Below are 22,295 nucleotides of genomic sequence, written 5' to 3' on the forward strand. Positions count from 1 at the left end.
CCCCGACATACCGACATATGATGTTTTTGTCACTGGGGATATAATAATCCCGGAATTCCTTCACTGAAAACGTGCTGTGTGGAGCCTCACGGGACAGTTTTGGAAGGGGTTCCCTTGAGCCAATCAAGCGCATCCGCCACTTGGCACCAACAGGGGGTGATTCAGGTGTGACAGCCTCTGCTACAAAGGTATAGCCAAGCTGGAATACGAGACACCGAGAGGTTTAATTATGAAATCAAAATATTTTTAGAGGTAGTGTGTAAAATAAATCTCTCTTTTAGGATTTATTTCATGTATAAAATCAGAAATGTTCTCAACAGTATTACATCAGTAATAGACAACAAGTCTGTAACCAATGACTGATTAAGTCAGGCAGGAAGTATTCCTGATGTTGTGTGATTTATCATGGTGGTAGGAAAACTGGGAATATGGTAATATTCCAAAATTACAAAAGAAATGTCATGTACATGAAAGCTTGAAGTACAAGGATTGGTAGCATTTACAGACCTTGTTGGGTTGATAGATATGGGTTGCTAGTTTGTTGAAGACCATGTTCAGCTCCTCTCCTGTGTCATTATTTATGATGTGCAACAGACAATTAGGGATTGGGGAGTAGACCTTTGGTACCAACAGCATCTCCTGAGGAACCAGGAATACCTCTCTTCACATATAACAAAAATAAAGTAAACAACAAGATTTGTTTGAGATTCTGAAATGCAGTGCATCAGTCATTTACACCTGAATTCACTCAGATATTTCAATACAACTTGGGAATTCTCTTTCATTGACAAGCCTAACCTTTAAGTTACAATGTTCTCTAACCTAAAGACCAAGACCCAGGAGTTGGCTGTATCTTGAAGAGAGACAGAGTAATCAGCGAATGCGGTTTTGGTCCAGTCATCCTGCTGACAGGCATAGAGCTCTGCTTTCCTCTCAGAGTGGTCAATAATATACCTGTACAGGAAACACAGAAGGGGAGAGCACTTTAAATTCAGTACTAAGACCACATATATAGTGAAAAGACCATGATAAAATTTATGCTCAGAAATAATTTACACAAACTTCTTGGAGAAAACATAACTCTGAGTATGAATTAAATCCAGTGGAAAAAACAGATTGAAGGAAAGTAGTTCACATCTCAGCACGAACTTTGGTTGAAGTGGATGTTTCTGTCAGTTAAGAAAAACACATGCTCAAAGGCTCACAACACCCAGCAAACCCCCACCCTACCCTCCATGCACACATTGACCGAGCTCTGAACGCTCATGCGCACACATACTTCCCGAGGCAGCGGGTCATTCGGCAGACGCTGCTAGCCGATTGGAACAAGGAGAGGATAAACAGCAGATGGTACCACTGGGAAAAGATGGAACACAATGTGGAAAATGCTCCCTGCCTGGCCGCCACAGGCCGCCACAACCAGGAGAGGGAGCATATTCTGGGCATGCGGTGCAACAGAGAGGCTAAACGGATGGCATACAATGTACACAGCACTGGCACAGGACTGTGGTAGAAATGCCTTCATATTCTCTCAGATAATGACTTTTGTGTGAATTAATTTGTGCTGCATTAAGGTGCGTAGAGTAAGCATACAAGATTAATACATTTTTATTTCTAAGAGTCATTGCAATTATGTATTTGTGCAAAATATATACTTCATTTACCGTAGCAAAAAGACAGCATTTTTGTCTGCATCTGATTCAATCTTCAGCCACATGTCTGAAAGGATCTTAGATGCACTGAGATTCTCCTTCGTGCCTGGATGACATTAGCACACACACACACACACACACACACACACACACACACACACACACACACACACAGAAAAATAACCACCATTAAAGATGATGAAGCACAATCCATGTTGATGTCAAACACACAATAAAATTGTTGTAGCTGACCTAGTTCAGGGTAGGAAAGAGAAACTGCAAAATGCATTTTTGCCTCATTCAGTAAGAGGAGATAGGAGGAGATTACTCACAGCTAGACATTAACTTTCACACTCATCTCACAGGACAGGTAACCACTCTGACAGAACTGACGCGTTGATAAAAAGATGTAGTACTATGTGTTCATGGGAATGTGTGTGTGTCTAAGTGTGTGTTTATGCATATAACTAAGAGAAACACTGAACAGACAACTGAGTGATAGATGTTTTCACATCTGCCACGTGGCATAGGTGTCCTCACATCCTCCGTCCATCCCTCCATCCTTTTCCTCAGCTCTCTCTTTTCAAATGGTCACTTTTCCAAATTGATGCAGCCATTAGAGTCAAGCGTAGCTATTGAGAAATGAGATCTCCCATCATCTTTATAACTAAAAGATGGTTACCAAAGAGAGGCAAGAGACAGACAGAACAAGAGGCAGACAGGCAAGAGGGGAAGGAGAACATAAAGGCGAAAAGAGTAATGAGAAAGAGAGCTATAAAGAAATGTGGGGTAAGCAGTGATAGTTTATACTATGTACCATGGTATAAACACAAATGTGCTGAGCAAGTTGGCCATCAAAAAAAAAAAATGCCAATTCGTTTTAAAATATGAGTGGCGTTTTGCCATTATTGCAAATGCCACTCTGAAAGCACAAAGTGTTTTGACAAGTAAATCAATAAAATTTGAGAGAACCATGGCAGCTCTATTTCATAGAAGTCAAGCTTATCAGCCATTAGCCATACTAATGCAACATAACCACCAACAATATTTTTAGCATTGCTGGCAGATGGGTTCCATAATGATTAGGATATTTTGGATCTTTGGTATGCTTGAACCACATTTTCAAGCCATAAAAAATTAGGCAAAAACCCATCAACATTATAGCACAGCATTGTTTTATGCAAATGCTGCATTAATGAGGGTGTGCATTCTCCCATATGTGCAAAATACTCAGAGGGTGACAGTGTCACGTGTTGTGCCAAGAGAAGACATAGTTAGCTTCAGGCCCTGGCAATAAATAGAGAATGTCTGGGCAATGTGTCACCTCCAGCATTTCCTCTGGAATCAACAAACAGTGGTGCACCATCAAAGTGAGATAATTACCACTATCACTAAACAAACTTGTATAACAAAAATAATTTAACTGAAACTGAGGAACATTTTTAAATTATCTGCAACCTGTACATGAGCATAACTGGCCCTGAAACAGTACAAGAAACAAAAAGAAAAAATTATTCCAAAGTAAGATTGCTGAATAAATTTAGAGGAGAAGCTTCTCAGCTCTCTTCCTCTATTTGTTCCCTCGTTCTTTCCTACAAACTGTCCAGTGTAGCCTTGTCTTCTCTTCACCATCTTTCACTTGCTGTCACTATTGAGAGGTTTTTCTGTTGATGCAGGAATGTTGTGTGCATGTGTGTGTGTGTGTGTTTCCCACATGTGTGTGTATCCCCTCCCTGGCCACCCCTAATCTGTCAGGGTGTATTAGTAAGAGTGACAGTCTCATCAATACATATTTGTGCCTCTGCTCAGAGGCTCAATATATGCCATCGGGCTCAATCAAACAGTGAATGTAAGAAGCAGAAGGTGTTTTGTGTGTGTCTAAATAATAATCTACATATGAAACACAGGCATTGTGATGTTTTTTTTTTGTTTAGCCCCTTGAACCTGCTCCATTGCTGCAGATGTATCTGTCCTTCAAACAAGAAAGCTAAATCTAATAACACCGTCTAATTAAAAGAACAAATTCAACTGAAAGATTGAAACCTGATCATGATACGCGAATTAATATATTTGTGTGTATCGATGTGTTTACCAGGTTTTGAGGCATTAAGGATTTCTCGCACCAAGTGCCCTCTGAATCCAGCCTGCAGAACGGTGGCTGCCTTGACCTCCTTGTCTGTTGGCTGCCTGTCTCTCCAATTTTCTGGAGGTTTTGACTCTGTATGTACTTAGCAGCAGAGTAATAGCAGAAAAATGTTAGTTATGGATGAATATCAAACAATGACAACTGTGAAATACCATACAATGACAGTAAAAAATATTAAACATACATACTGTATAACATATAAACTCATTTTGAAATTAATTTGATTCACTGTTATGTGACTGAAATCTTATACTATACTTTGATGAAGTTGTTTAGGTAGAGTAGGTGTCATACAGTGTTTTAATCAACTGACTTCAGCAGTCATACTCACTGTAAGAGGGGAATGAGGATGTTGTACAGTTTAAGGAATAGCGTTTAAAGTTTTGTGCAACTGACAAAAACTGTTAAATCGGTGATACCCGATATTAAATGTTTTACATATACACTCACAAATATATGTAAATGGGCAACATACAAAATTCACAAACACACAAATGGCACCTACATGCAGGTGAGTCTTCTTTGCAGCCAGCGGCCAAGAGCGAAGGGTCGGCAGTGAGGGCCAGTACAGCAAACTGCTCCTCTGCTGTCAGCTTCCTGCCCAGAGCCTTATACAGCATATGGTAAATGGCAGAGTTAAACACCTATTGGACACACACATACATACACACACACACACACACACACACACACACACACACACACACACACACACACACACACACACACACACAAAAAGGAAATAGAGGAGAGATATTAGAATAACATATGCAACATGCATTTATCTGCTTGTAGATGTAGCAACTGTCAATCAATTACCAAGGTATAAAGTAATGTGAGGTATTCACTGAATCTAAAGTACAATTTGTCTGCCACCATAACCAAGCTACCTTGTGGTGTTCCAATTTTCCCAGGGTGGCACTGATGTTTTGGGGACAATGAGCCTCTTCTAGGGTTCCTCTGGCTGCTAGCTGGTCCTGCTCACCACTGAGGGAAGCCACCACTCTGGACAGGGCTCTCCAAATGGACGAAGCCTGCTCAGTGAAACGAGCACTTTCCTGTTAAAAGATGAAAGCAGTGGGAAAATTTTATTTACTTCCGCAATTTAATCAGAATGCAAGTTAAATACAACAGCAAAGCAGTATGCCCACAATACCATAACACATTTCAGTGAATTTCAGTGGTGGAACATATAAGGATTGTTTACATGATATTTACAACAGGTTATAAACTGTGCTGGAGTGTGGATTACAGATAAAATAAGAGCAGTTTTATAGTTTTCCCACATACATGAACCTACCATAGCATTCATTTTTTCCTCACATAAAAAAAATGGTTTTGAAAAAATGATACATTAAGCAAAACAAATACTGGGACAAAGTAAGAAAGCAGAGCAATCATCTTACTAACATAATGTGATTTCCTAAACTGAAGCTAAAATAATCCCTACTCCAAAAATATTAGAGACGACATTTTAACATGGGCAATTTCATCCTGCCCATTTCTATGTTCAACATAACTGTGTTCTGTTTGCTTCTATTTCTTCTGTTCTGAATATATAATCATGATTAGATATAGCCATGATTTAGATGACGATTGCTCCGACATCTATCTATATAAATCTAAGGGAGAGAGAGAGAGCGCGAGAGAGGGAGAGATTGTATTCAGAGATTCCTTGGTCCAACACATATCTAGATTAAAAATATCAAGATTTAATTAAAAAAAAAAAAACCGCAAGGATTGTCCTGAGAAGAAATATTCATGCTCTGAGTGTTTTCTAGTTCATTTGTTTAGTCACCACTCTATTTCTCACTCATTCATTCACTCACTCACTCACTCACTCACTCACTCACTCACTCACTCACTCACTCACTCACTCACTCACTCACTCACTCGCTTTTTAATGAGCAAGGAAGAGACCTGGAAATTTAGAGGGAAACTGTAACAAAATGCATATCCTGCCTTATATCAGAAATGTAAATGTGAAAGTGTATCTATCTGGTAGCAGCAGGTGGCAGAAAAGAGCAGAGAGGGTGGTCAGATGAAAGAAGGGGCATATACCTGTATATCTTGACAGGTATGTGTGTATTTAGACACGTAGAATTTAAGTTTTTTAATGATTCCTGCGACTGTGGTAGACTTCTCAGTTCTAAAACAACATTCACAGATAAATGAAAATGAAATAAATTGTTGTTTAGTGTTTGCTACTCCAAACAAATTAAAATCATCTCTTAAATTCACAAAGGCTTTAGTGTCTAATGGAATTACTATCACTGTCAATTTATAACTTTAGGCCTTGGTCACCTTGGTAAGTTGTGAGATTATGATTTCTTCATCCCCAAAGATGAAAGGTGTCTTGCTGCACAGGTGGATGTGGTAGCCCAGTGCTGCCTTTGTGTGGAAGGACAAGACATGGCGCCTGGAGGCAAAAGAGAGAAAACAGGCACACACAATCCAGGTTTACTGCGCACTATTTATAACTCAAAAACTGTGATTCACAACCTTTTTGGTATGTGACCCTTTAAAGAGACTCAAAAAGGTCTATTCACAACTCTTTGTCAAAGGCTGCATAAGGTGCTACCAATTCAACCATTAGTTTTAGTGTTAAAAATACAAGAAATTAATTGTGAGAAATACAGAGGTGTTCTCCCACTCACCACCCTGTGGCTCCACAGTTGCAGGTAATAGTGACCGACAACTGATGGAAAATACATGAAACAACAGCGCATTCCACTGAATAAAAATCCCTTTCTAGTCTATAGTGGAACTATGTTTCTGTCAAGTAATAGTGAGTGGGTCAAACAGTCAAAGAGCTGTAGCCTAATGTCCTCTCTGCCAAGTGCCAAGCTCAGTTCACAAGGCCTGGTCAGACATAAGAGAGTGGAACCCCACTTACTTGGCCCCATTAGTTTTACATAATTCAGCCATCACAGTCTAACTACATGGATGGGCACTGAGGCAGAGCTGGGCTAGAGTTGTAGAAGAATAGGAGATCATACAAAAGGGAAACAAATGGAGGAGAGAGAAAAGAAGGGAGGAATACAGCAAGAGCAGAGAGAAGAAAGGAAAAAGAGACAAATGGAAAGGGAATGGAAAAGGAAGGCTTACAAAAGAGCAAAGACAAATAACTCTAACTCAAAATTAAAAGATGAGCAGGAAATGTTTAAGAATTACTGATGAAAAACACACAGGGTAAATACTGTACCACATACAGATGGGTAGACAGCGACACAGAAAAAAAAGTGTTTTAAAAATGATTGCTGCCCAAGAGCATGGACATATCAGCTATTATCTCTTGGAGAGAGTGTACTATGGGGCATATGGGCATGATAAGTTGAGTGCTATGTGTGTGATTATGGCTCACTGGTAATTGCACTGCTTCATACCTGCACCTGACCCCAGAAACTAGGCCCTCTGCTTCTAGGCCAAGTAGCACCCATTAATAGAGACTAGGACAGATGCTTTTTACTGCTTTTCAGAGCATCTGAGGTAGGCAGATACCCTCTGCTAACTTTAATAGCTTTAAGTAGATCTCTGCATAGCTGCAAAAACCACAACAACAGTGAAATGCTTATATTTTTTTTTCTTTCATCAAAAGATCTCAAGGGTGCTGAGCAAAAAATTATTACATTTTTATGACACATTCTTCTGATGGGATTTAAAGTTTTGGGTAATTTGGGGTTATTATGTGTAAGTGTGAATGTTTAAATTTGAAATGTGAGAAAGGATAACATTTTGTTTACATAAATGTATCCTGAAAATTGACATAATTGATAAGCATTATACAATGGAAATATTGATATTGTAAACCTCTGATAAGACTAGAATAGACTGCGGACACGTGACAAGCCCTGCAGGTATAGTGTACATTATTTAATTAGCAATACATGGTAATATCAAGATGTAAAATAAAAAAATTCAAGTATGAAATGACAGTACATACAGGACATGCTACTGCAACTGATAGATATGTGTATTTTCCATGATGTCCAAGGGACTTTGATTTAAGCTTGATTAATTTGGAACACAATTGTCAGTTTTCTAGGTTATGATTGCATGTGTAGAAAAACTACTTGGTCTGGGACTGAAGAGTAAACAATCAATGCTGTCCTACCCTGGAGGTAAGTGAAGTATGGCTGCCTTGGAGGAGGTGGTCTTGATGGTGAGAACAGGCAGCTGAGACTGCAGACTCTTCCAGGAGTGAGGCTGAGCTGTGAGAACTGCAGACCTACATGCTGCTGACATTTCCTTTTCTAAGTGGTGTTGTAGAGGGGAGTGAAAGGGGTATTGGTCATACACCATCATCACATATCACTAAAACAGTAGGTCAAATTCATAATTCATACAGTTATTATCAATATTTACATAAATGGTATATTTCAAATTGGTTATGATGTAGGTATGGTTTGTGTATGCTGAGGGAGAGAGTTATAATTGCAGTTGAAGACTCCAGTAAAGCTTCTTACATTACTTGCACTCAGAAAATCCTTTTGTATCTGAGTATCTTTGTGTGTGTGGGTGTGTGTGTGTGTGTGTATGGATAAATCCTTACTCTCCCCAGCTGTATCTCCCCAGTGAAGCAGAGCAGAGAAGCTGATGAGGATCTGGGAGGGTTGCAGGCTGTCAACACACAGGTAGTGAGTGCCTCTCACCTCTAGACACTTGGTGGGAAACACATACATACACACATATATATATATATATATATACTGGACTTAGTTATCAGTAAGAGACAGACAAGGAACAGAAAAAGAGAGAAAGAGCAGAAAGCCATAGTGGGGATGATGGATAAAAGGTGACTTAGTGGAAGAGAACCTGGAGGAAATTACAGAAGAAGGAAAAAATGGGAGAAAAGGAGGTGAGTGCAGGAAATAACAAGAGATAGAAAAGAGCTGAGTGAGCTAAAGAAGCACTTGAGGTGGCACCTGCATAGGAAAGGCCAAGATGGTGAATGTAGAGATATGAGAAAAACCTGTGAGAAAGACAGAGTGATAGACAAATCAGGGGACGAAGATAGGGGAAGAAAAAGACAGATAGGGAACAAGAGAAGAGGTAAAGAGTAACGAGAAAGACAATCTGAATCAGCATTATATACATGCAGACATGCAAACATATACACCCACACACTCAAAAAGTCAGAAAAAGGCCTGCTTCAGAAGAGTGTATGATGAGTGAATGATTCGCTTGTGTGCAATGTGTGTCTGTGTGTTTTTGCATGTGTGTACCTCAGGGCTTGCTACAGCAGAAGTCATGGGGGAGGGTCCGGTGGTAAGAGACGATCCATTGCAGTTGCTACCTGTTGCAGTTTTGGACAAGATGGTGCTCTGCAGACAACAGCTAAGTTAATATCAATATATCAAATACAAACAGCATGAATGTGTCAAAGCACAAACTTATGGAATTATGTGGTAAAATAAATGTAAGCTTAGAATGTATCAGCACTGGAAAGTGAACATGGAGAAATTAATCATTGGGCTATTTTGAGATGCATACTGTACCTTAAAGTGAGATTTATAGATATGATGTGGGTAGAACTGTGATTTATGGAACACCAACAGAGCCCTAGAATAAAAACACAAATAAATGCTAGTTATTTTTGTGCCTAGTTAATAAAAGCAATGACAAATCATTTTTTTAGGCACCTCAACTAACCTATTTTTAAGACTGTTTTGTTGTTCTATATACTGCTACAGGATTTTTTGCAGACCATAAGTACATATTTGTGTCTGAGTGTGTCTCACTGAAAACATTTAGCAAAGTCATCCAGGTCCACCCAGGTCTGCTGCAGGATGGGTTTGACAGGAGCTGAGAGTTGCTGAGTTACAGGCTCCTTCATTGAAGTTTTGGGTCCATCTGGAGTGGGATTATAAATAGAACTTTATTTAAAATTATTCATTCTTGATAATACACATCTGCAGCAATTATCAGTCCTTATCAAGCTGAGAAGCATCTGTGTTGACTGGTGCTTTTCATGCTACACTTAACACCAAATGTATATAGAATTGTGAAATCTCCTATTTCATAATGCTGCGAGTAACAAAATGCCTTTCCTCTTGTGAATCATAGCAAGTTATCCTAGACTCAAATCATTATCTTAAACACAGTGAATCGAATTGGCCAAACTCCCACATAATGGCATAGTGTAAGCGCACATGCACATCCATACTCCCACTCACTGACTCCCACTATCTCAATGCATGCCGAGCAAAGTCATAGACGTATGCACACAAACACACTCTCAACCCAAAAACACACACACACACACGCAGATATACACACACACACACACACACACACACACACACACACACAGAGTTGCTCTGCCCCCGAGCTCTACTCAAAGCGAGAGTCTGATCAGAAAGCTGAGGCGGCGAGGTCCAATGTCTCTGCTGCTGAGCAATGGTGATCTGCTCACTCAAACTGCAGGTGTTACTAAGCAACTAAACGGGGGCAGAGAGAAGGCAGGGAATTGGCCGGTTGTCATAAGACATAATTTCAGTCCCATCTTCTTCAAAGTGTCGATCGAGTCATGGAGAGAAAGATGGATGGAGTGGAGTCGAGAGATGCAAATTCTTCTAATCACATTAATTGGACTACGCTGCACAGATGCTAGTCAAATCAACCAATAACGAAGACCTTTACTACATTCATCTAGTCCAATAAACCAGAATTAATGAGCATCTGCCCTTTCTGGCAGCCTAATATTTGACCCCGGGTAAGGCGATCTTGTGTACAGATAAGGTACAGATTATTTTCAACATGAACGAGGGGCCCAGCATTGTAAAGGAACTGCTTTTACCATTGGAGATGTCACCACCGTCCTTCTTCCTGTCCTCTGCAGTAACCTAGAGGGACAGAGAGAGAGAGAGAAAAACAGAGAGAGTGAGAGAGGCATGAACAGTGAGTTGCTGATAGAGTAACACTGCCAGAGATACGCCTCCACCCTCTAGTGATTCTATGCCAGCTGTGGTGTTGCGCCATTCTCGCCGAACACCACAGGACACGAGACGGTTTAATGTGACAAGGGCTGCTCCTCCCCTGCTAAAAACACCACCAGGGAATACCAGCTCTAATTTACTTCGACTGTCAGTGACAGATGAGGAGTTATTATGTTGTTTAACATGTTATTACTCTTAGAGGGGAATTACTCAACAGCTCTGATTTCATGCTCGTCTGCCCAACACAATAAAGAAATATAGCTATTGAGTCATTATCAAATCCTTCAAATACCATATTCTTCTGTCTGAGCAAGGCAGGACATGATGTGGTCTGGAAAACGGCATTAGCTTTGATAACAAAGCTGGATTCAAGTGCAAGGAGAGTGGTACACCTGTATCAACTAGTATCAACTAACTTCCTCCAGGCCTCTTCATTTGAGGTTTTTTTTTTTTCCCAAACAGTGCTCCCTTGAGGAAAAATCTTGGTGAATGTCCAACAGTTTACTCGGCTCTGAATAAGAATTATGGCTTTGTGTCGTATAACTTCAAAGCAACTTCTGCCAAGACTCTCTGATGAGTCAGAGTGTGTGTGTGTCTGTGTGTGTGTGTGTGTGTGTGTGTGTGTGTGTGTGTGTGTGTGTGTGTGTGTGAGTCACCACTTATTTGAATAAGTAACCAGAAACCCAGACAGATGGAAAAAAGCATTGTGATTGGGAGGCACACTTGACCTCCTCTCCACCACTATAACAATACCTCCCTGCAACAGAAATGTATGTGTGTGTGTGTGTGTGTGTGTGTGTGTGTGTGTGTGTGTGTGTTAGTTTGTGTGTGTATAAAAGAGTCGTGTCCACCCACATCTTGCCATTCTATTCGATCGCTTGTCTTACCATCCTATAGTAAGAAGACACTGAGACTGATAGATCTTACACACAAGCCTCCTGGGATTTTAAGCTTCTGCTTTCAGAGGAGGCAGTGTTTTTTTCTGTGATCAAATCACAGACATGGGTTGATGGGAGGAAGAGGCCGCATTTCTTTAATCCCATGGGGCTTTATTTTACATAGCCAGAGTTAAATCTTTGCTCTCCATATTTCACATTTCACCATAGACTCTACATATTTCACATGTTCCTCTGAACTGTAACCCAATTCATACAGGAAAAAAATGACATAAAATTAAGTCAAAAATCTCTTTGTGGCAGTTCAGAGGCACATGGAAACCCATTGATCTCACAGCCCAAACTGGACTTTGGGTAGTGTAGTTCTCTGGCATCAGCAAACTGAAATCATGGAGGGGCTATAATGAATTAGTGATTTTAGTGATTATCCACATTCCAAGCATATTAGAGGTTAAAACAGCACGCTTACTCCAGGGTCTAATGCTTTAACCCACACTAAATTTGAGTGAGTAGGTCATTGAGGGTATTAGAGACATCATGTGACACCACCTTTTTCTATTCTAGGAGCTAGGCACAGAGGTTGAGTCTGTTTGCCAGCGTTGACAGAAACAGAGGGATCAAAAACAGTAAAAACTCCTTCTCACTTGATGTACAGTCCTGTCAGCACGTTACCCACCACGCACCTTGCGGGAACACGCGTTCAGTATAAATGTGGCACACATAGGACATATACACAAACCAATCCACACGAGTGCATGTATGCACACGCATATCCAACGACACATCAAATTAGCATGTCCATACTGCCCTAGCCTAACCGCTCTATAACTGGTCACAGTTACACAAGAGGGCGATTAATATGAACTCTATTTTTTCTCTGTATGCTAGGAGTGAAGTGTAATAATGAACCCCCCAGGAGATGCAGACACTGATGGCTCACCATCTAATTGCACTGCTTTTTTCATCAGCGCAGTACACGACCTCTCCCTGTATGAAACCCACGCGCCCCGTTCACCACCACCACACACCAGAGATTCTCTTTTCCCATATCTCCCTGTTTCTTGCTCCGCTTTCATCTCTCGTGGTCCAACTGTCACTTTCTCTCCATTTTTCAGTCCCCCTCCTTTCTTATTCGTACAGTTGTCCCCCCCCCCCCTTATTCCTCTCTATCTTTGTTTCTATCCTCGTCTCTGTGTCTCTCCGCTGCTGCTCTGAACCCCAACCCCCCTTCATCTCCCTTTCCGTCACTGGTTCTCTCTTTAGTGCAGATGTGCCCCTGGTCAGTGGTGGCCTGGCTGGGAGACAACAGAAGTGACTTTGAGACTGGGGGATGGCAGCCTTGTTGTCACTGACACACAGAGCTACTCTGATGAGCCTTCAACTGCATACTTACAGGGTAGACAGAGGGGTGGGGGAACAGGGAGAAAAAAATAGGAAGAAAGGAAATAACAAGAGGAGGCAACAATTTTTTGCAGACAGCTACTACTATCTTTGTGTGTGGACAAATAGCTTTGCCTCATAGCTATTAAATAAACGGCTCTGGGTAACCACAATTAATTAAGGTTCTATATTAAACAACAAAATGCTCTGTAAAGTGTTAAATACCAACATGCTTAATGTATGTGCCCAGCAGACAGTAATTCTCTGTACCTCTATTTTGTCAGTGCTGTTTGGTGAGTTAGTGGTGCGTTCAGCTGCATCAGGCTCAAGGCCTTCTCGGTCTTCAGTCTCTGCTCTCTCAGCAATGGACACCAGAGGGGACCCAGAGGAAAGCTTCCTCGGAGCGCTCTGCTTTGTCTCTCTGACACACAAAGACACGTATTCATGTGCACATACAGTACATTCACCAAATCATCATCATGCCACGCATGCACCTCATCTCATGGTTACATATTTAGAAGCAATAAACCATATCATCTACAGTGCAAATGAATCATACGTGTCACATTATTTACATCAAATGACACCAGAGCAGCATTTCACTTTAGCTAGTATAGTAATAGACAAGTGAAAACAGATGTTTTCCATATATATGGCTAAAAATGCCCGATAGTTTCAGTTTGTCAGCTGCTTGTATGTCATTTGCCTGTTGCAGGGAGAAAAGGAGTAAGAAATGGATTAACAGGAAGAAGATAGGAAAAGGAAAAATAGTAATGTCATAATGATAATCTACTTCATTCATCTTTCCTCCATAGGGAGATCAGAGCACAGGTTTTTGTAATGGCTAAGTGAGCAGAAGAACAGAAGGGAAAAAACGATACATCTCACTTAATTTTTTGAGTTTTAGATCATTTCAGTGTACACACTGCTCTGAGATTGAGTCAACACTGCTCTTGACACGGTAGGAGAGGAAAGGGCTGGCAACCTCAATGAACTGCTCTGGTTTTGACAAAGGGAGCTCTGCAAAAAGAGAAAAGAAAAAATCCTCACACATCATGCCAACACTGCTTTTTCACACTCTGACTTTTTACTGAATTTTCTGTTTTTCACTCAGAGATCAGCTGATGTCAGATATGCCCAAAACTGAAGCTATTTACAATACAGAAATATTGTACCTATCCCCCTCCTATTTTCATTTCTGCATGTGGGACTGCATGCCCTCTGTACTGTAGGTTCTAAATCTCCTGCATTAACACTCTCTTTCCTTTCTAGTCATATTTATTTATGAAATTCACCTACACTATTTGTTTGATATCCTCCCCTGCATCCTCCTCCTGGTTTCCCCTTCATCACCTTTTTTTTCCAAACTTAATTTTAACATTTGTTATTCCCTGTTTCCTTGTCTGTCTCTCACTCACTCCGTGGTTCATCAGTGACCACAATTTCCTTGTGCTGGCGGATGAGTTTCCAGCGGGGCACAGGTAGTGGTTTGTGTGGTGCCTCCAGCTGGCATGCCCGGATTCTGGTCAACAGGACTATGTGACTGTACAGCCAGGAGAGACTGTATCGACGCAGGGACTCTGAGGAATTAGCCTGTGATCCGGCACATAGACAAATTCACAGAAATTAACGCACATGCAGCACTCACTGAGAATGCAAACTAACAAAATATCTAAAAAATATAGTTTAAAGATATAATTCCACACTGAGATTCATTGTCACCTGTAACCAGCTCTACAGGTGAATCACTTCAAAATGTCATAAGGGGATTCTGATCCAAGATCAGAGTGTAGAGATCTTATAAGCACCTCCTGGAAACTGTCCACCAATTAGGTTTTGCATGGGTGTAAATAATAAAACAAGTGAAGCCTGTTGAGGCGAAGCATCCAAATAGAACACAACATGCCCCCAGATCACAAGCACTGTTATGTTTCATCTCCACCACCCACTGCTATGGGGTTTCAGTGCATTTTCACAATGTTGTGCTATATAACAGAGGTGACTTAGACAGTACATATTTTAAAAAGCGTTGAAACTCAATTGTATGTGTTAGTAGTTTTGATTAAATCATAATTATATATGAGTTCATTCAATAAAATTTGACAATTCAAAATATTCATTGTATATTTATTTGGGTCCACAGATTGGGTCAACATAAAAATAAATAAGAACCATTTGTACTGCTTAGGTCATTGATAAGATGATATCACAGTTGAGCTTGCCCTTTCTCACTTCGAAATGCTTATGTAGGCATTCTGGCCAGATTGCACCAAGACTATACAGTATTTGCATCATAATGTGGATCTCTGTACTGCTTCCAAGTCTGCAATAAAGATCTAATTGTAATTTACCATTTTCATGGATGGATGTTATGGATGTGTCACATAACAGTGTAATGAAAGCACAAGTGTGTATATGTGGCAATCAAGAGAGGAGGAATAGTGAAAAGTTATACCATTTGGCCAAACCCAAAGGAATTATGTGGCTGGAAAGGGTAGTAGCTGGCACACACCACTACCTCTGGGTTACCTGAGAAACACAGAAAAAGAAGACCTTTATTTAATCAGGGAATCTCATTAACATTAGCACAGGTAAACCCAACAGACATATGCAAACTCACACAATGTCACATAAACACACACACAGCTACATGGACACACACGTATATATACTATATAGGGTGACTGATATTGTAGAACTGGTAATGTATCATGAAACAGTAGATTTTAGTGGCTGACTCTGATTAAATATATTGATATAGTAAAACTTGGAGCCATCTAGCAATGCAAAATAATACTGACAAAAGAAAATGAAACAAAATTTCCAAATCAATGTTAAGTGAATCATTGGAAATATGGAAGCACTACTGGCCTTCATGGATATAACGAAGGCAACGATACAGTATCTAGGTTATCTACGGATGGCCCTGCCTCCTAAGTGCATCTTAGAGTATACTGTATAAGGAGCGCATGCGCCAGGAGACATGGAAAATCAATTTGAAGGACCATGGTGAAGAGAGATGGGAGCACTGCCAGACTAACATAAAGGCTACACATTAAGAATTGAACGGAGAAGTGGTTCTCACACTGCATGGTGATTTATGCATTTCGATTTATGCATTTCAATGGAATATAACAGTGAGCATTGAAACTGCGAGAGAGAGGATGTGTACAGTTTTTTGTGTTTGAATGTGTGTGTAAGCACCATGCAATGCATTTCATTAAAACATAAATGTTTTGTGAAGTAATACCACTTTGTGCCCGCAAGCCATTTCATTATGGTAATACCTAACACTAACACTTAATTATTGTAAACAAATGGGAATGTAGGCGAGACCAAGAGACAGATTACTGTCGGAAAGAGCAGGTGGGGGAATATGAGAGAAAGAATTTTAATTCATACTGCTGTCCAATCACAAAAAAATGTCATAATGTATTTTTGAATATGTCAGTAGTTTGAATGCAATACAAATTATTATACGAGAGGGCAATTTTGGCCCATATTATTACTTTTGCATCACTTTATAAAAGATATATACTGCACAATGCCAAGAATGATGAGCATGATGATGTTAATTCAAAACTGTATTTCAACAATAAACTCTGCTTTTCATTAATTCTACAGCCTTAATAAAAGGTTTTATCTCTCTGCTGCAATGACCTGAAACAACTATAAGCCTGTAACGCTTTTCTGAGGACATGTTTCAATCCTGCCTTCATCAGATAACCACACTTGACTTGGGAGGCTCCTCTGCCCTGCGGGAACACCAAATAATTCACCCTGCCACTGCTCCCTCTGCTGGTTTATTTATAGTCCACCATACATGCATTAACCCTTCCTGCACTTCATAATATATGAGCTTGGGAAAACAGGAAGTGATGCTTGAAACAACAGGAAAGAGGCAGCACTGGTTGACTGATGACAGGGCTCAGAAATGGATGTACATTTGCAGTATGGCATGATTGTGACTTTAGACCTGGTGTCTTTTTTGTCCTAAAGCAAATCAGCGGAGCAATAATATGAATGCTGCAAATGTTCAAAGGTTATTACTGCTATAAGAAAATGGAATCACTGATAAGTGCAAGTTTCTGTGGGACAATGAAATATTCATTGTCATGCTCTATACTAGTTGAATTATGGATGCAGAGGGAAAAAACAGAGATTTACACACACTGTGCATTCGCATACATACATACAAATATACCTAATACATATACACACACACACACACACACACACACATATATATATATATAGATACACATTATTCTGTGCATACAATGATCACAGTCTAATGGATGATTGAATCTATTGACTCACTCAATTACATGTGCATGCAGAGTGTGTAATTGAGATGTAGGTTTGTGGATATGCATGTGTGCATAATTGTGTGCCTCTCTATGTTTGTGTGTGTGTGTGTGTGTGTGTGTGTGTGTGTGTGTGTGTGTGTGTGTGTGTGTGTGTGTGTGTCTGACTGTGGCACAATTCTGGCCTTTACTTTTCTCTTGCTCTGGTAGCTGGCTCTTGCTGTCGTTCAGGCTGGAATCTCTCCCAGCAGTTGGATCTGCAGTCTGAGGCTTTGTCTCTGGCAAGCTCTCGCCCGGGTGTGTAAATATAGGAATGGTATCTTGTAAGAAATTCCAGATATCTCCCACAGATCTGAGAGGAGGTTAAAGAGAATATAATTGGTTACAGGTTAGTTTATCAGTTCATTCTCAATTATTTTTCAGTTATTGTTCTTGTATTGCCCCTTTTTGAGCAATACAATGGGCTGCAGCATTTACATCAGTATATCTCCTTCTCTCAAAAATAAAGTAGGTTGCATAGTACAATCTTCTCTCGATGTTAACACATCCTTTAGACAATATTTTTCATTAACTACACAGACACAACACAATATAATGACAAAACCACTGAGGTATGAAGTTGGAGAAAAAACAGTTTGGAGCAGTTGGTTCCTAACCTCCTTACTTTCCTAGATTTATGGGCCATCTCAGCACAGTCAGACTGACAGTGGTAATGCTAGGCTACTATCTGAACTTTGTATACCATAAACAGTGAGCATCACCTTCATGTGTGATAAGCGAGTGAAAGGTCGAGAGAGATGTTACCTTATTTGAAGGACATCACTTGAACAAATAATTTAAAGGAACACTTTAGTGGTTTTTAGCGTGATCATGTCATTGTCATGTGAGGACATGTGCAAATCTGTAATAAGAAGACTGCAGTTTGTGTCTGCAGAGCTCATGACTGCCAGCTCTTTCTTCTGCCAAGTGGTTAAAATCTGGTTTGAATTACATCATGTACTTCCCCTTTTTCAGCAGCCTCAGAGAGAAGACTGAGCAATCTTTAAAATCACACAACCCAAACAAACAGGTCCTCCATCTTGTTAGCTCAGCAGTTGTGAATGGTAGTAACAATGGCTGATAATGAAGCACCTGAGTATAATACTGGGTGTTTAAAAAAATTGATTTTTTTTTTTTAACATATAACTTTGGATATAGTTTTCTGTATTACAAGAATGGCTGCTCTAAGTATCAGTTAGAATACTGAACATCCCCAGATTTCTTATGCCAACCAGATGCCACTAGAATATAATATATGTTAGTACAATTACAGATAATATCATTAGATGAAATTTTAAAAAAATTTCAGCGAAAATATTGCTAAAACAGTAGTGGATGATGTAAATAAAACCTTCTGTCTGGGTGTGTTCATGGATATGTGCACATAAGAGTATATACCCATGTGTCACAAATCAATCTGAAACAAAAACACAGTCATGCTCAATGTCTGTACGTGTTGATAGACTCCCCAGGCGACTCACTAACAGAAGCTAACCTGCTGAGCTAGGGAGAATAACATTCCCCGGCTCCACTCCAAAACACTGTTGCCCCATTAAAGTTCCATCACTGACAAGCTGAGATTCTCCACTGCATGCTGCCTCTCCTCCCCCTTTATTACATATCTCCTTGTTTCCATTTTAGACCTCAGTCATTTTTTCCCAAAGTGTGATTTTTCATACTGCTGTAGACAGATACACTTCTCACTCACAATCTCTATACTTTTGCTACAGTATACTTTACAAAATAGTGAACTTGACAGGGAAAATGTAAACCTTGCCAGACTGTGTGAGTCAATTTGTGCCACAGCCTTTATTGTGATAAACTACTACAGATTAGATAGTCTGTCTGCTTCTCACTTTTTTGTAAAGGAGAAATTAAAAAAAAGGAAGAGAATGTCAAACCCTTTATCAATGACACAATGAAGAGGACTGCATATATAATTTTAGAACATGCAACTAAAGACAGAGGTGAGGAAGACAGAGATAGAAGAGTGGAGTGGACCACTTACTTTATAGGCCTGATTTCTGGGATCCAGGCGGTGAGGGTGTGGATAAATGTGAACTCACCCATCTCCCCACAGACCTCTGGCACGACACTGAAAAAAGCAAACATGAGAAAATCATTAAAACAACTACAACAGATTATTAAAAAAAAAAAAGACAAATGCAACAAACTAGACACTCTATTTAAACCACTCAAAGTGGCATTGGCACCGCTCTCAGATGGAACTTTTGAGGTCATAGTTTCAATATGTTAAATTGAGCACACAATATGCTTGGCCCCTTTAAGAGGGTTAACTCATGAGAATGCTGTTGCTAACCAACTGACAACACAAATAGATGTAATTTTCTCCTTCAAAAATGGTGAAGGACTGTGCGTTTTCTGTCTTTATTAACATCATGTTAAAGAATGACACCAGTCAGGACTCCTGACGGACTCTGTGAACTCTGCCATTTTTAGTATATTAGTGTTGGTGTTCATGATTAAAATTTATTCAGAAAAATAATAAATACAGAAAAAGCTAAATGTTCAATCTGACTCTCACTGTGGTCATATAAGGCACCATCACAAGCTTATATGGGTCATCAAAACTGTGTAGTGTTGTATTAACCAGACTTATTTTTTTCTACTTCCTGTAGGATACACACTCCCGGAGTGTGAGTGTGTATCTTTCACACCCAATTTTCAGTTGAAACAGATGGCTGCAGCTGCCCTTATTGGTCCTCTTAGGATCCTATGGCAATCCTGTCCAGTCCATGGTCCTGACACCCAAGTAAGTGAAATCAATATATCTTGATTGTTAATGTTACAGTCCAGAACAATTAAATTTTTTTAAAATTAAAATAAAGACAAGCATTTTTTTTAAAGAGCCCCAGTAGACACCTAGGTAGTCCTAGTTCAGTATGTAGAACTTTCCCTACAGCTTATAAATGATTCACCTGGAGAGAGGCTCCTCTGTTTCCTGTCCTGGATAAAACATTTATGTCTTGACCTTCTGTGGACACTGGAACAGCCACCTTTACACACGCCATGTCGCCCCATCACAGACGCGCACACTGCCTGTCTGTCACCAAATTCAACTCAGCCCAAGGCAGAGATTAGGTCAGGTGATGGTCTGGTCAAGTCAGCAGAAGGCCCTCTGTGGAGGTTCATGTGTAAGTGTGTGTGTGTATGTGTGATCACTTTCATTTGTCTAGTTTATTTCAGTTCCACAAATGTTTTTACTGTGTGTATGTATGTCGACCAGAAATTAACTCCCTGATCCCTGATTTCCCCTTAAAATTGTACTCCTGGTGAACTACTACATATATAAAAAGAAAGAATTTGAAATTGGACAATATATGTATAACCCTGTATACTACTTTACTTAAGCAGGGTTGGTTTACAGGTTTAGTACAAAAGGTTAGTGTGTATAATGTGTAATGTATTTTTACAGTGGTGTTATCAGAGCCGGGCTGTAGTGGGTATATACATGGAATGAGGTTGAATCTGTTCTTAAGCTGTCTTACTTTAACACTATAACAACTGTTTCCCAACTCCTTTGTGCAGATGCTCATAGAGTTTATGTTGGAATGTACAGTAACTCACTTTGTGTTAGCCACTTTAATTAGAGCCTTTGCCAACAACAATGGCCACAGCTCTGACTGACAGGTGGAGGCAGGGAGGAGAAGGTTATTTTCTTCATCAAACGGCATGTAGTCATCTACTGTTATCTTCCTCCAACAACCCTGAAAACAAGAAAGGAGGACACCGTGAGTGAAGATGTGGTATAACATTCAGTGCACCTCAAATAGAAGTTTAAAGAAATTATGTTCACTTTAAATTAGTTTTCAAATTTTATTCAGACTGCAGCAATTGATTTAAACCTATGAAAGTAAAAGTTCAACATCTTGGGAAATACTGTACATTTATTCACTTTCTTGCAGAGAGTTCAACATGAAAATCAATACCACTCATGTAGCAGCAGTAGCTAGCTAGCTTAGCCGAAACAGACTAAACATTGGAAACAGGGGGAAATAGCCTAGGTGGGGACCTGGGGGGGAGCCAAAAAACCCTATGTTTTAGTGACAGTGAATTACTCTTAGATGGAGCCAAGTATAACTAATTGCCACCTTATTAACCATTTAAGTAAATCAAAATAAATGCGAGTCCTAATATTTTTAATGCTGCTTTGAGTGCCACATGTGGATAATTGTATTTCCAAATATAAATGTCCATGATTACACACAGAAACAAAAGAAGATATGTTGACAGGTTCTAAGAATCCACAAAAAATTAATTCAGCTTAAAAAGAGGCATGGTCTGAAAGCATATTTGTAATATTCTGAAATTGATACGATATAATTTTTTGTTACATACATTCAAAGACTGATATTTGAGCTAATGTACATCAACACAAATCTGATGCTCTCAGGCCAGAATGAGGCACTGAGTAGCACCGGAGTAGCACTGGCATCAGCTGTCCAGCAGCTGTTTCATCCATGCTCTTTATGATACAACCAGCGTCTGGTTGGCCACCAGCTGACTGGTAACATCCAATCACATTCATAGACGTGTACTAGCAGCAGCCCTTAAAATCTTAGAATTCTCACTTTTAACCTTCATGCCAACACTACTTGCTGAGGTGGGTCCCTCCACTACCCCACTCCTCCTTATGTGCTAAGCTTTTGGGACTGTTGACTCTGCTGGGATGTCAACAGGCTTCTCTGATTCTGTACCACAGCAGAATTTTCATCGTTGCTCAGATTCCTTTTGAGTTCCCTACAAAACAGAGACTATTCTGCCAAATTTAACTATATAACTATTTTCAAGTCCATTGTGAGACAACTGGTTTTAAAAGGTAATGATAGGAGCAAATGTGATTGATACCAGCCTCTAACACATCTAGTGCTTGTGTAAAATAATCAATGTCTCTACCCATTTTCAAGTAGTGCAAC

The 22,295-nt window shown here is 39.9% G+C and overlaps 1 protein-coding gene across 1 annotated transcript in view; it reads right to left on the bottom strand.

Moving 5' to 3' along the window:
* adgb (androglobin) overlaps positions 1-22,295 on the bottom strand; it is a 37,257-nt gene that overhangs the window by 10,757 nt on the left and 4,205 nt on the right. The window contains exons 6-26 of the mRNA XM_023407052.2: positions 20,947-21,086; positions 19,367-19,453; positions 17,511-17,671; positions 15,468-15,541; positions 14,431-14,605; positions 13,939-14,032; positions 13,283-13,433; positions 10,598-10,643; positions 9,540-9,651; positions 9,297-9,360; positions 9,024-9,122; positions 8,351-8,459; positions 7,913-8,051; positions 6,103-6,217; positions 4,689-4,856; positions 4,304-4,442; positions 3,745-3,879; positions 1,665-1,758; positions 823-954; positions 508-661; positions 12-199 (exon numbers count right to left, since the gene is read on the bottom strand). Coding sequence (XP_023262820.1) covers positions 12-199; positions 508-661; positions 823-954; positions 1,665-1,758; positions 3,745-3,879; positions 4,304-4,442; positions 4,689-4,856; positions 6,103-6,217; positions 7,913-8,051; positions 8,351-8,459; positions 9,024-9,122; positions 9,297-9,360; positions 9,540-9,651; positions 10,598-10,643; positions 13,283-13,433; positions 13,939-14,032; positions 14,431-14,605; positions 15,468-15,541; positions 17,511-17,671; positions 19,367-19,453; positions 20,947-21,086 — 2,576 coding nt within the window. The remainder of the gene's footprint in view (positions 1-11; positions 200-507; positions 662-822; positions 955-1,664; positions 1,759-3,744; positions 3,880-4,303; positions 4,443-4,688; positions 4,857-6,102; positions 6,218-7,912; positions 8,052-8,350; positions 8,460-9,023; positions 9,123-9,296; positions 9,361-9,539; positions 9,652-10,597; positions 10,644-13,282; positions 13,434-13,938; positions 14,033-14,430; positions 14,606-15,467; positions 15,542-17,510; positions 17,672-19,366; positions 19,454-20,946; positions 21,087-22,295) is intronic.

The sequence above is a fragment of the Seriola lalandi genome, unplaced genomic scaffold, assembly GCF_002814215.2.
Source record: "Seriola lalandi dorsalis isolate HSWRI2012SDOR001 ecotype SW California unplaced genomic scaffold, Sedor1 jcf7180002054326, whole genome shotgun sequence".
Classification (NCBI taxonomy): Eukaryota; Metazoa; Chordata; class Actinopteri; order Carangiformes; family Carangidae; genus Seriola; species Seriola lalandi.